At 36.9% G+C, this 14120-nt stretch overlaps 2 protein-coding genes across 3 annotated transcripts; both read left to right on the top strand.

Annotated features, from left to right (window-relative positions):
- The first annotated feature begins 7598 nt into the window (after window positions 1–7598).
- Window positions 7599–8256, top strand: LOC125200816 (oleosin H1-like). The gene has a single exon (XM_048098596.2). It carries the CDS (start codon window positions 7630–7632, stop codon window positions 8137–8139), a length of 510 nt encoding a protein of 169 aa, XP_047954553.2. The 5' UTR covers window positions 7599–7629; the 3' UTR covers window positions 8140–8256.
- A 1706-nt stretch (window positions 8257–9962) lies between these two features.
- LOC125210482 (putative prolyl 4-hydroxylase 9) lies at window positions 9963–13773 on the top strand. 2 transcript variants are annotated; one of them, XR_007174371.2, is made up of 9 exons: window positions 9963–10284; window positions 10375–10494; window positions 11104–11261; window positions 11413–11515; window positions 11980–12075; window positions 12556–12621; window positions 12725–12844; window positions 13185–13406; window positions 13485–13773. XR_007174371.2 is itself a non-coding variant. In XM_048110034.2 (8 exons), the coding sequence occupies exons 1-8, from the start codon at window positions 10159–10161 to the stop codon at window positions 13575–13577; spliced, it is 882 nt and encodes a 293-aa protein (XP_047965991.1). In that variant the 5' UTR covers window positions 9963–10158; the 3' UTR covers window positions 13578–13773. The 2 variants fall into 2 exon arrangements, 1 of the variants encoding a protein (XP_047965991.1); XM_048110034.2 differs by lacking the exon at window positions 13185–13406.
- Window positions 13774–14120: the final 347 nt, after the last annotated feature.

The following is a 14120-nucleotide window of genomic DNA, read 5'->3' as shown; positions in this document are numbered from 1 at the left end:
TTGTTCAATGGAAATCCTGCAAGAAAATGAACCAGGCATTTGTTATACAGTTGCAAAGGCATTCCATTTCCAAAGCATATTTGAGACTTTAACCTCAAATCAGTTTTTCAATTTTTCTCGAAAGCTGGGTTTGAATTTCATGCTCGAAATTCGCTGTTTTTTTCACTACATCTGATCCTTCTCAATAGATATTAATGGCGTTTGTGAAGGGTGATGCAAATATGGGCCAAGATTGAAATAACATGACTGGCTCGGTTTTATATTAAATTGATTATGAATTATATAATTTAGATTGATAAATTACAATTTATATTAATCTCAATAACATTAATTGATTATCACTTTGATTTTCTTTGGTGAGGATGATTTGTTTTATTAGCATGCAATTTGATTTATGCTTATCATTATTTAATTATAGTGGTTAGAGACAGTGTTATATTATCTCCGGGTAGACGGCGCTCAGTAGGACTGTCAAAATAGATAACGGATATTGGATACCCGATATCCAAACGAGATTGGGTAGTAAGAATTTTGAATTTTCAGATATCGGATTATCCGACCCGATCGGGTATACCCGAATTATCCGATTTTTTTTTAAATTAATAAATTATGTTTTTCTTTCTTAATTACTCCCTCCGTCCAATAATAGGAGTCCCATTTCTAAAGGGCACGGGTTTTAAGAAAATTTTGGAATGTGTAATAAATGGTGTGTGATAGTGGAATTTGGGACCCACCCCAATTGTGTTCAAATTTTTTTCTTCAACTCTTCATTGTTGGAATCGGCTGCAAACCATTTTTTTAATGATGATTAACATGATTTTGATATCATTAATGACAATGAAATTTATAATTTTACTATTTTCAGAATATTCAATCACATAAATAAAAAACTGAAAATAAAAAGGATGTTCAAAATATAAATACGGTCTCTCATTCCTTAATCTGTAACAATAGTTCAAAATATATGGGGGAAATAAAAATTTGAACTTTCCCTCGATAACTTTTTTGAAGGAAATTTGAACTCAAAAAGTTAGAATTCCAACTCCTTACAAATACATCTTCCAACTGCACTTAAAGAAACTTCTACCAACCCCAAAACTCAAAATCTCCCAAAAAACTCTCATTAACAAGTTTAGTTTAAAATCCCTCAGAAAAAATTCATCATAGGGATGAAAAATGGGCAGAGGCAAACCCTATACTTGAGCAGCAACATTAAGAACAATGTGGTGCAATTCCTACTCAAGTACTTCAATGATGGAGTGCTAGCAAGAGGGGTTATAATGGGGGCAGCAGATACATTTTGCATAAGTAGGAAGACAACAAGCTATGTAAGCCTCCAAACCTCAAAAGGGGTGACTAATACACTTTGGCCAAACACCACATCTGCCAGCCAACAACACAATCCACACCAGATTTCACAACACCATGAAGGCCATCCGACAACAATTTCAGCATAGGATAGTACAAATTCCAGCAAGAAATTCCATGTAATCGGCCAAAGACAAAAAATCTCATCATATGACAGTTGAATAAGCCTCCTAACCCAAATTGGGGGTGGCTAAATCACAACACAAGCACCTTGACACATTAGCATGACCAAATAAGCTAAACAGCAACAATTCCACAAATAGAATCAGCCAAAATATCACCAAATTCTTCATAGGGCAGTAGATTAAACCTCTTAACCCGAATTGGGGGTGGCAAAATCACAACACAAGCACCAAAGCACATTAGCTGGATCAAATAAGCCAACAAGCAAAAAATGACACCAATATAATCGGCCAAAATACACCAATTTCACCATAGGATAGTAGATTAAACCTCCTAACCCAAATTGGGGGTGGCTAGATCACAGGACATCTCAAACCCTCGAAAACCCCTAAATACCCAAATCTGAAGAACCTCCAAACCCTAGATAGAGGGTGGTTCTTACAAAACTCACAGGATTCCTTGAACCACACCTCCTCGATAGGACGCTTCCGATGTTTGACCATCAGAGTTTTAAGGAAGAGGCCATCGGAGTTTCAGGAACCACGGTGCACATCGAATCACAATTTTCCACGAGTATGTGGGAACTGGAGATAGATTGGTCCCAATAGGAGTCAGATCGACCCCTCCGAGGTGTCGAAGGTCCACTCCGGCGTCGGATTCGAACGGGGAAGAGGCCACAGGGTATTACGGTTTTTGATAGATTATCGACCAAAGATGGGGGTTAGGGTTTCCGAGGGAGTATTATCCATTTAAGAGAGAGTGGGGAGGAGGAGAAGGTGGTTGAGACGCGTTTTGCCGGAGGCGGCGGCGGATCGAGGGGGAGGGTTCCCATGGGTAGAGAGAGATATCGAAAGAGTGAGAGAGAAAATGAAAGAACGAAAAAATGTGTCGCATTGTGTGAGGGGAAGGTGGGTGGGGGGGTTATTTTTTTAATGGCAGAAACGAAAATAAGTGAGAAAGGGGAGGGTAATTAGATTGTCCAAATATAGTAAGTAGAACCGGGACTCCTATTGTCGGACGGACGAAAACGGAAAAACGGGACTCCTATTGTTGGACGGAGGGAGTACATTTTAGTAATACTTAGTGTAATAGTTAGCGTATAGGATTAGGGTATACCCCAAAATGCACAGCAACTCCCTCCCCTCTCCTGCTCTCTCGCTGCGCCTCCCACCGCCGTCGGCGGTCTCCCCTCAGCAGTCTCTCCCTCTCCTCTCAGCTGTCGCCAACCGCCCTCCCTTTCTTCCATCCTCTACTACTCAATCTCTCCCTTTCCTCTCGAAATAATAGTCCCGTCACTACCTCAATATTTAAATTTGTTGATACAACTTTTAATATTTGGCAATATATGGGGAATTAGTCGTATATAGTAATACTATAACTTTTAATATTTGGCAGTTCATGAGAGTTGCAGTATACACTTTAAAACTTGGCAGTATATATTTTTAATAATTGTGAAATGTTTATTTTGTGTTTAGTTTTTCTCTTGAATATTACTTTAACTTTGTACTAAATTCAAACTAAATATTAAATAAATTATAAAAGTTTGTAGTTAATTTTTTTATAAAATCAAAATCATAATCACAAATGAAATTGGATACCCGAGTCGGGTATCTCAATACCCGAAATCAAATTTGGGTCGGGTATCGACAGGGACGAAGCCAGAAAATTATAGTAGGAAGGGCAAAAATATTAACATATAAATATAAACATATAATAATAAGAGAAAAAATTTGGGTGTTGGGAGAGGGCCTCAGTGATTGCGGCTGTATTCAAAAGGAACACAAATATTTTAATTAGTTTTATTTAAAAATTTTATGGGGCTTATATTTATAGTACTTATATTTTTATTTGGGGCCTTAGGTCTCCCTATTTTCTAGTGCAAGCGGTGTTTTCCATAGGTGAGGGGCAAGGAAATCTTTATTTTATTAAATGAAGGGGCGCAAATTATGTGAATATGTGAGTATTAGATTATTTTAATGTATATGTGTATATATGTAACGCCCCACTTTTTTAAATTCTAATTTTCGGGTTATAAAATTTTTTGCATTAAATGCCTTAAATGCTATGATATGTGAATTATTTGATGAGTGATTAATTGCATAGTGTCTTTGTGACCTAATTGCGTATGAGAATGGAGATTGAGTTGAATAGTCAACTAGTTGAAATGTTGACGTGGCTATTGAATAGTCAAAGATGAAAAAATGATGTGGCCGTTGAAAGGTCAATACGTTGAGAAAATGAAGTGGAAGTGAAGAGATGATTGATTGGATGTGAATATTTGATGCGGAGAAATATAATTGTGGGGGAATTATTATTTATTTTCCTAAGGGATGAGTGAGAATTAAATAGGAGCATTAATTAAAGCATGTGGAATTTTCGGCCATCATGATTATTGGAGAAGAAATAATATTATTCTTGGATTTAATTATTTTGTTTGGGATAATTATCCAAATTAAATCCAAAGTCCAAATACCCTATAAATCCTACATGGAATTTTCGAATTTTCCATCTTTGATATTCATGAGATTTTCGAAAATCTCATCTAGAAGGGAGAGAGAAATTATTTGTTATTTTATTGATCTCTTATTTATTCTCTTCCATGAATAAATATAAATATGCTAAAATATCCTAGCATATCTTGCCATATCTAAGAAAATCTTACCATATCCTAATTAAATTAGGATTTGAATTTATTCCTTGTGGGAAGAGGGAAATACACGCCACTTTTGGCTATACTTGGGAGATTTGATTATTATTTTCTTGCTCCGTGATATATTATTCTACTCCGTGAAATATTTGAATTAATTATAGGCTATTAAAATAGCCTACAAAATTCGAAAATCCTCTTACTTCTCAACTAATTAACGCCACTTCCCCAATATCTCTCCCAAATCTTTTATTTAATTAATTATTGGGATATTATTTGTGACTCTATAAATACATGAGAAACTCTAACCCTAGAGATCACAAAACCGGCGCCTCCCACTTCCAAAAATTTCGAAAATTCTCTTCCCACTCTCTCCAAGTTTTCTTCAAGTTTTCTTCAAGATTTCTTCATCAATTGAGAAGAATTCAAGTGAAATTCAAGAGATTATTGAAGAATCAAGACTAATTCCTTGTTTCTACCGTTCGTTCATTTGGAAAAGGTACTTTAATTATTGATCTCCTCTTCTTCTACCGATTAATCGGTATTCTTGAGTCCACATGCATTTAGATGAGTGAAGGGGAAATAAATTGATGAAATTTGGGATGCATGGATGTGTGTGTGTTTTTGACCGTGTGTGTGTGTGTGCGCGCACGCCTTGGTCGGCGTGCACAAGTGTGATGATCGTGTGCGTATGTTGTGTGTGTGGAACACTCATGCGTGACACGATTTAATGGTGAATTTGGAGTTGTTATTTGAATAAAAATGATATGCTAATCATACTTTGATTTTGACTGATGATTTTGAAAATAATCGATGGGAAAAAGGGAAACGTGAGATCATGCATGATTTGAAATCCATGATTGAAACTGATTTGAGATATGCCTAATTTAAAGGTGATACTTCGCGCTCTCAGCGTGATAAACGAGGAGAAAAGAATTCTATCGAGCTAAACCTACGAGGTGGGCTTTCTTTTAAAATAAGGACATTGTCCTAAACTGATATTGATGAGAATGAAAGATGTGTTATCATGCCTTGATTTGTTTTGTCGTGCCTATCCCTCGTGGCTATGCCACTATTGATTTAATCGAATTCGGATCCTTGTAGAGCCGCAAACTCTACTTGGGTTAGTGTACACCAATGTTAGACCGAGAGTCAGCGTACGGGTTGGCCGGTCTAGTGACCTGGATTGTGGCCGCATTCCTTGTCATGTAGAATGAGGATATGGTAAACGTCTATGAGAAAAATGGTTGCGCGACCGTGATATTTGAGAAAGAAGATATTTTGGTGCCTCGGGTCTTTCTAAAGTTAAAACCCCGACGGACACTTGAAAATGGCATGATAATAACTATATTTGTGATCAAACTGTTTTCGGCAATGAGCCCATTGAGTATGATTATAGTACTCAGCCCTGCATGTGTTTTCCTTATGTGCAGGTTGAGTGGTGACGAGCGGGCGGCGGTGTTGAGTAGAAAATAATAAGATGATCTGTTGGTACTTAAGGTGTCGTTGTGTCTTCATACATAGCCTCACTTCTTTCTTGGTCGCTTCCGCTATTTTATGAAAAATTGTTATCTTTTGGTTGGGATGAATACTTTTATTTTCGTGGGTATGTTTTGGAATATGAACAGTTAGAAATATTCTCTTTTGAAGAACTTGGTTAAGCTTTTAATCTTTTGATGGATTTCTTTGCTAAGGCATTATTCTTCTCCTATTTAATTGTTCATTAAATGCTTTGGTCAAATCCCTTTCTAGTGAAACCCTAGTTTATGGTCTTTAATGCTTTTAGGTCTACCTAGTTAGCGAGCGCCGCATTTATTATACCCTAAATGGGCGGGTCGTTACAATATATATTGGAGATTGACGTGGGGCATTTGCCCCATCTAAACATATATTAGATCCGTCCCTAGGTATCGGGTATTGGATTTTGAGAATTTCGGGATCAGGTACCCGAAAATTTCACATTGGGTATCTGCGGGTACCCAATTTGACAGGCCTAGTGCCCAGTATGTGTAGTCGTATTATAATACTATGTCTGGGTAGGCGACGCCTAGTACGTGTAGTTTGTATTATACTATGTCTGGGTAGGCGACACCCAGTATGTGTAGTCCGTGTTATACTATGTCTGGGTAGGTGGCACCCAATATTTGTAGTCTAGGTTATACTATGTCTAGGTAGGCAGCGCCCAGTAACTGTTTAAGTTTTAATATTGGATATTATATTCACATAACTAGTATCACACTTTTTCGCCATAAAATATAAGTCTTGTTTTTTAAACAAACGAAACATCGTCCATCATAATTGTTTGATATTCCTAGCCTTTTCGACCACGAGTTTTACGCCAAAGCGTTTACTCTAAATTCTAGGCTCATTCATAGATGCATGGTTGGCATCGTGTGATGGGGTTTACTTGCTTAAATTGTTTAGTGACGCTAAAGCGACCTAAATAGTTTATGGATGCATATTAATTGGATTAATAAACCAAGAACTGCAAAAATAGTTGTTGCAATTGGCTTGGAGGCCTACCTTGTGATATTATTGTAGTGATCAGCCAAAGCAGGGGCTGCAATAATAGACTTGGATCTTGGACGACTAAAATTTATATTTTATATAAATTCGTATTTTATGTTTGGGGGACATAATATATGTTAAAATTAGTGGGAGCTAATCAATACAATAAACCCTCTTTTGGGTTAGTGATACGAATGTGCTCTTTGTATGCTTTTCTAATTTATTTTTCATTGTATTTTTCTGTTTAGATAAAATGTCAAACTTGACTTACAAATGTTTGATGTATTGCAGATAAGATTCTTCTGTATAGTATTCTACTCCCCCCGTCCCACAAAAGATGTCACACTCGTGGGACGGCACGAGATTTTATGAGGTTTTGTTTTGTATGTTAAATGTAGAGAGAAAATATAATTTTTATATTTATGTGAGAGAGAACTTTTTTCAAAAAGGAAAATATGACATCTTTTGTGGGACAAACTAAAAATGAAAGTGTGATATCTTTTGTGGGATGGAGGGAGTATCTTTTATAATTTTACTCTTTTTCTACTTTAATTATTTATAATTATTTTTTTAAAATGAATGAGAAAATGAAATGACCCCGCTATTGTAAGGAAGGAGTATAATATAGGAAAGTGGACATTTAAAAATTTTGCCCTATCATTGAAAAATGAAGTGATCAAATGACACTACACTGTTGATTATAAAATGACACTCGATAACAAACAATTAGGGATATGATACAACGTTATAGACAAACCCAATAGCATTTCCACAAAACTCCAGCCCAATAATTTATAGTAGTAGTACTATAGTAAGTAGCATTTGATAGTATTATAGAAAGAAAATAAAAAGGTGGCAAAAGCTAAGTGCAACTTGTATGTCATGCAAGCCCCCTCCCCTTGGCCCCCAACACGTAGCACTTGGCCCCCTATTCATATATTTACACCTTCAATTCCACCTTCTCACCACATCTCAATCTCATCATGGCCGACCGCAACCGCCCACAGCCGCACCAAGTCCAAGTCCACCCCCAGCAGCAGCCCCTCCTCCACCGCTACGACGCCTCCGGAAAAGCCTCCCTCCTCCCGCGCCACGGCCCCTCCACCGGCCAAGTCCTCGCTGTGATAACGCTCCTCCCCGTTGGCGGCGCGCTCCTCGGCCTCGCCGGGATCACGCTCGTCGGCAGCCTCATCGGGCTCGCCGTTGCCACCCCGGTCTTTGTCATCTTCAGCCCCATCCTGGTGCCGGCCATCATCCTGCTGGCCGGGGCCGTGGCGGCGCTCCTCACGTCCGGGGCGTTCGGGCTGACCGGCCTCTCCTCGATTTCGTGGGTGTTCAACTCGTTCAGGCAGGCGACCGGGCAGGAGCCACTGGACTATGCGAAGCGGCGCGTGCAGGAAGGGACGATGTATGTCGGGGAGAAGACGAAGCAAGCCGGCGAGACGATCAAGAGCACGGCGCAGGAAGGGATTCAAGTCGGCGGCCGGACTTAGAACCTCTTTGGAAATGGAATAATGATAGAGTAAATGTAATGCAGTTGGTTTGCATTTTTATGTGCGTGTTTGTAAGACTTTGATTTCAGTTAATAGAAACTTGTGTTTTATCCGTTTTATGATATCTCAATTCAGTTTTCCAACACTTGCCTAATTTCTTCTCAATCAATGGAATATCAAATACACAAGTACTAGTATTTTGTGCAATTTTTATAAATTGATTTTAGTATTACAAATTGTTCCAATATGTATATTCTGATCGTTTGCACATGACCTAAAATCCTTCCTAGTATACGAATATCATGTGGGCATGGTATCAATTACAAGTAAGTTATAATCTCCAACCACTCCTTCGAAAAACAATGTCCTCCCTCATTTAACTACTTTGTCTTATGACGTTCATAGACTAAAAGGGAAGTGGAACATTAATCTCATGCAAGCTCCCTCTTATTCACCTCCAACAAGTTGCACGATCCACCCCATTCATCATATATCACCCTTACCCTTGTGGAAATAAATGACATGAGTAGTGGAGGATGTTCATGGGAAGCTTTTTGACTTTTCACTTTTTTGTAGCAATTATTGCCTTAATAATGTCGTTTATGGTGCTTTAATTTCATGACCTCCCATTCCTCATTTTGTATTTATAAATACATGGAATTGTAGAGAAACATCAGCAAAAACATTTTCTATCTCTTTCTAGTTCTCAACATTTAGGGAGCAATTAGAAACATTATATTACTCGATTATCGGCGCTCTATCAAGTTTGACAATCCTCAGTGATTTTGAGGTGCTTCTACACGTCAGAGGGAAGTCGTTTTTATCTTTGGGGCCAATACGCCAATTCGAAAGCATTATTGTCTTGAGGAAAGAAGATCTTCCTTGACTCGTCTTATAGTTTGGTTTGTTTTAATATTTCGTTTGTAATATTCATTCAGCTTTTTGTTGTTATTTTCCTTTGACTCTAATAATTAGAGTATCACTTATGCATTACTCAGGAATTTTATTCCATTGTTTTTAACAATCGCAAGATAAATTATGTAATCCACTCTTTTAAGATAATTAAGTCAATCGAATTTAAGGAAGATGATGCACTTTTTATTAGTACTAAAACCAACTACAAATATATGTTGTAGCAATAGTATAGCTACAGATGAGTACCACGTATCGAACACGAAGAATGAGATTGCAACTAGCTATTATACAATGTATTTTGTTTTAATAGATCCTTTAATTTTTTGTTTTATTAAGTCCTTATACTTTATTTTAATTTATATCTTTTTTAATCAGCAAATAAACATAAATTTTCAAAAGTCGCACCATAATAAGTTTGAACTCGTGACATTAATAGTCGGAGCATTAATCACGCTCGGCTAACACATGCACACATAAATTTTTATACTTTTATTTTTAGTTTAATTAGATTTATAATTTAACAGACTTCTGAATTTAATTATTATTATTTTGTTAAATTGAACAAAAATTTATTACAAAACTTAAAAAGATAAAATATTTGTAGACGTATCTTGTCTCTCTATAATAACGTTTTAATTCACTAAATTTCAGAAGAAAATCAATTTAAAATAAGGAGTAAATTATCTCCATAAGCAGGCGCCTAAAATAATTTGAAAAACCATAAACATTACAGAATTTCACTTCTTTTAAGATCATAAAAGCAAAGTACTACTAGTATAATGATTTTATTTGAGGTAAACTCAAAAATAAACTTGAGTAATTAAGATTAATTGAAGATTGCCTAAATCCAAGTCAATCCGGGTGGGGCCAAGTTCCTATATTACAATCATGTCTAAAATCCATTAATGAAGTTTTTGATTTGAAGGAAGGAGACGACTTCAACGGCAGGAAAACAATTCCCGCCGCTTCACCACACTCCGAAACCGTAATCTCCCGGCGTTTTTGCTGCCAACGCACCGCGATTCCGCTGCAAAATCAGTTTAACTGAGCTTGAACAACAATTGTTTCCTTCCGATCGCGTTTCGGAATAGGCAGTAGAAGAGAATGAAGATCAAAGGAAGCAAAGTCGCCGGAGGAAGCTGGACAACCCTAGGACTGCCTTTAATTTTCCTTTTATGCCTCTTCTTCTTCCTCGCCGGTTTCTTTGGCGCATCTCTTTTCTCTCAGCAGGTTCGTCAACTGTTTTCCCCCTTCAATTTTGGAAAATTCTGCTTTTTAATCATGCTCGGTGTGAATAGAGTTGATAAATGTGTACGGCAGGAGAGTCCTACTAGTAATTTGAGGCCGCGGACGAGGGAATTGGTGGAGGAAGTGATGGATTTGAAGGGGATCGCACACGGAGATTCCGGCGAGGACTCTGTGGAGACGATACCCGTTCAGGTATGTAGCTCTGCATCTTAATTCAATTTCACTCATGGATCGTTTAACGACTGAATAATTTGACATATAGTACTAGTTTTGTAGAAAAACACTTTGTGCAGGAAAGCTTAACCAGTGTATAATTAGTTTGTTCGTGATTCATCTCCTAGCTTACTAGCTTAGGGTTTTCCCGTTCGTTCCCACGACAGGTTGTTGGAAGATAAACACGTCGCATTTTGGTACTTCAACAGTAAGGAGAAATGATATTAAACCACCAATCATTAGATCTTAAGCCCTTAACTGAGTGCTTTCTGATCGCACAGCAGCAACAGTAACACATGGGTTGGAATCCTTAGGCTACATTGATTAGATAACTGAATAATACTATTTAATCTATTTCTGTTAATTTCAAGTTTTCTTTGTTGAGTATAAATAATTCAACTGAGATCTTAAACATTTTTTTTGGTAGACAGGAAGCGAAGCGCAGATCTTACCATGTTATTGTTATTTTGTTTTTAGCACATATCTTAGCATGTTATAGCTAGATCATTCAGCTCATTCTTCATTTTCGGTGTAATATTTTGTTCGTTTTAACTCAGTTGTCTTTGTCCGTTGATTTTTTTTTTCTAGATTCTGAGCTGGAAGCCTAGGGCTTTATACTTTCCGAACTTTGCTACTGCAGAACAATGCCAAAACATTATCAGAATGGCAAAAGTAAATCTCAGGCCATCAACCTTAGCTCTACGGCAGGGAGAAACAGCAGATAATACGAAAGGAGTCAGGACAAGGTGATTACTGATAGCATCTTGAGTCAAATGCTGGAGTTATAAGCATTGGACGTAGTCTTTACCCATTTTAGTTCTTTTGTTTTGGTGTTTGATTCTTTTCATAATACGACTATTAACATATGATTTGAAATGCTGAGTTCTTTCCTATTAGTTCTGGGATGTTTATCAGTGCAAATGAAGACAAAAGTGGAACCCTGGATCAGATTGAGGAAAAAATTGCTAGAGCAACAATGATCCCCAGGAAACATGGAGAGGTATTGCACTTTTGGAACTTGGTCTATTTATGTTCTATTGGCTCTATTTTTTCTAGTCGGTGCTCATTTGAGTATGACAAAATACCTGAAACTCTTTTTTTGTACTTAAACAAATTGTCGTATGCACTCAAATCTGCACGCTTGCTTTGAAATAAAGAGCAATTTACTATTAGATGTCTTCCTTTTAAAGCATTTCATGTCTGGCAATGGACCTGGATTACAGGATGATTGCTTACGTCATAATTTTTTGATGCATGGACATTGATGTGCTAGGCTTTTATCCTTTAAAGCGTCTTAGTTGGTAGCTATGTTTTTCTTTAATTGTTGTCAATTCTGGGATACATCATGTAGGTCTCTTTGAGGAATTCTATTCAGTTGCTATTGTTTTCTCTTCATCAATCACCTTTGCTCTATCACATCTTCTTACCATAACCTTTTTAATACTGTGTATTTCCATGTTTCAGTCCTTCAATGTCTTGCGTTATGAGATTGGGCAGAGATACCAGTCACATTACGATGCATTCAATCCAGCTGAATATGGCCCACAAAAGAGCCAGCGGGTAATATAAGTTTTATTTTAGATAGTTCTTGTAGCATTTGTACTAGCTGTTCTTTTATGTTATGCTGTTCATTGCGGATTATTATAAAACGTAGATGTAAATATGTGGAATAATCAATGTCTGGGAATTTTAATGGTAATATCTCTTTAGTTCTTCTTCTAATATCCTCATGCTATTGAACCTGGGGGTAATAGAAAATGGTTTGATATATTTTAGGCAGCTATGTGGAAACACAACTCTCTTACTTTCACTCTATTTTATTTCTTTTCATTTGACCATAGTTTCACAAGGGCATGGAAACTGAAACTATACCATTGTGCCTATTATTACGCATCTCTCTAGATTTCAGCGAATAACATCTGACCCTTCAGTGAACCAAAGATTTTTAAGTTCTATCCAAAGCTTTCTGTTGAAATATGTCTCCAGTTACGTGTAATTAGTGTTGAAAGGCAAACTAACTTTAATTTTGAAAATTTTCAGCTGGCTTCTTTTCTATTGTATTTATCTGATGTTGAAGAAGGTGGTGAAACCATGTTCCCTTTAGAGGTTATCTTCGCCCCTTTTGCTAATTCCTGATCTTTTTTTATTCTCGTTGAACCACCTCAACCAAGTGCTGTAGTTTACAATATCTTGATGGTTTGATATACAGAATGGGCAAAACATAGATAGCAATTACGATTTTGGGAAATGTCTTGGTCTAAAAGTGAAGCCACGGACAGGAGATGGGCTACTATTCTACTCCCTGTTTCCAAATGGCACAATTGATCCCGTGAGTTACTTCCTACAAGTTATTTTCCTTATAATGTCTCAAAGTTTGCTCATATCTTTTTACGATATTCGAATTTCGGCATTTTTTTTTCTTTTGTACCATTGATGGTTTTTTGTCCAATTGATAGCACTAATAAAGAAAATGCTAAAATGTGAAAGAAGATAGGCAACTAGGTAAAACTTGATATGGTATTTTCCAAAGTTCATAGTTTTGTCATCATTTTAGTGAGTCGTTGAGTTTCTAAAGTTTGTTTAATGGAGAGGGAATTATAGCTATATCTACAGTGTTATCAGTTCATCCAGAAACTTATATATTAAGAGGAATTGAGTTGTCAAAACAGAGGGAGAACTATAGCTAGGTCATAGGAGGCCTATAGTGACGTTGTGAAATGGGCTGGCAAGAGACGCGCTATGAGGCACGATTGATTTAGTTCAGCGAGTTTGATGGGAAGGGATAGGAAATGACAATAGTAGAAAGACAATAGAAGAGAGAAACAACGAGGAGACGAAGGTGCAGGGTGCATTAGAGGAGCGAAAGACATAAGATGAATCATGCATCTTTGGTAGGCAAGATCTTGCTTGGTGACATTAGCTGCTTTTAATCTCATATTTGGAGCGATGAAATGATTTCAATATTGCAGGCATCTCTCCACGGGAGCTGTCCGGTGATCAAAGGTGAGAAATGGGTAGCTACAAAATGGATCAGGGATCAGGAGCAGGGCGAAGAGCTTTGATGCCATTTAAATTGGAAACTTAATTGGCATCCATTTTGCCAAGTAGTTAAGTTTGCCCCAATTTTTGCGTTGTATAGCACGTTTACATTTTAATCACTAGATATATTTGTGTTATGCTAGCAACAATGCATGGGAACTGTATGTAAATTTCGGATCAGTGATAAAACCACTCTTAATGATCTCGTTTTTATCCAAATCATAGTTTACTCTTTGAGGTCGTAGAAATGAAAGTCCATTAACCCTAGTTAATTTGAATTTTTAATGATTTTTCAAAGTTTACTACCTATGTTATGGTAGTCCAGGCCAAAATGAAAATATTTGTTCCACCCGCAATTTAAAAAAAAATGTTCTCCCATGTGCTCCACCATAAGAGTCATAATTTGCATATTCTTCCACCTCATAATAGAGTTTTATTTTCCATTTTACTTTTACAATAAATGGTAAGTGGGCTCCACCTTCCACCAATTTATTCTATTCATATTTTGTTAGTATATATATATATATATATATATATATATATATATATATATATATATATAGGGG

This window comes from Salvia hispanica, chromosome 2, assembly GCF_029641045.1.
Source record: "Salvia hispanica isolate PSC_SH4W2 chromosome 2, Shi_PSC_v1, whole genome shotgun sequence".
Lineage (NCBI taxonomy): Eukaryota > Viridiplantae > Streptophyta > Magnoliopsida > Lamiales > Lamiaceae > Salvia > Salvia hispanica.
This window is presented reverse-complemented; position numbering and strand designations above follow the sequence as displayed.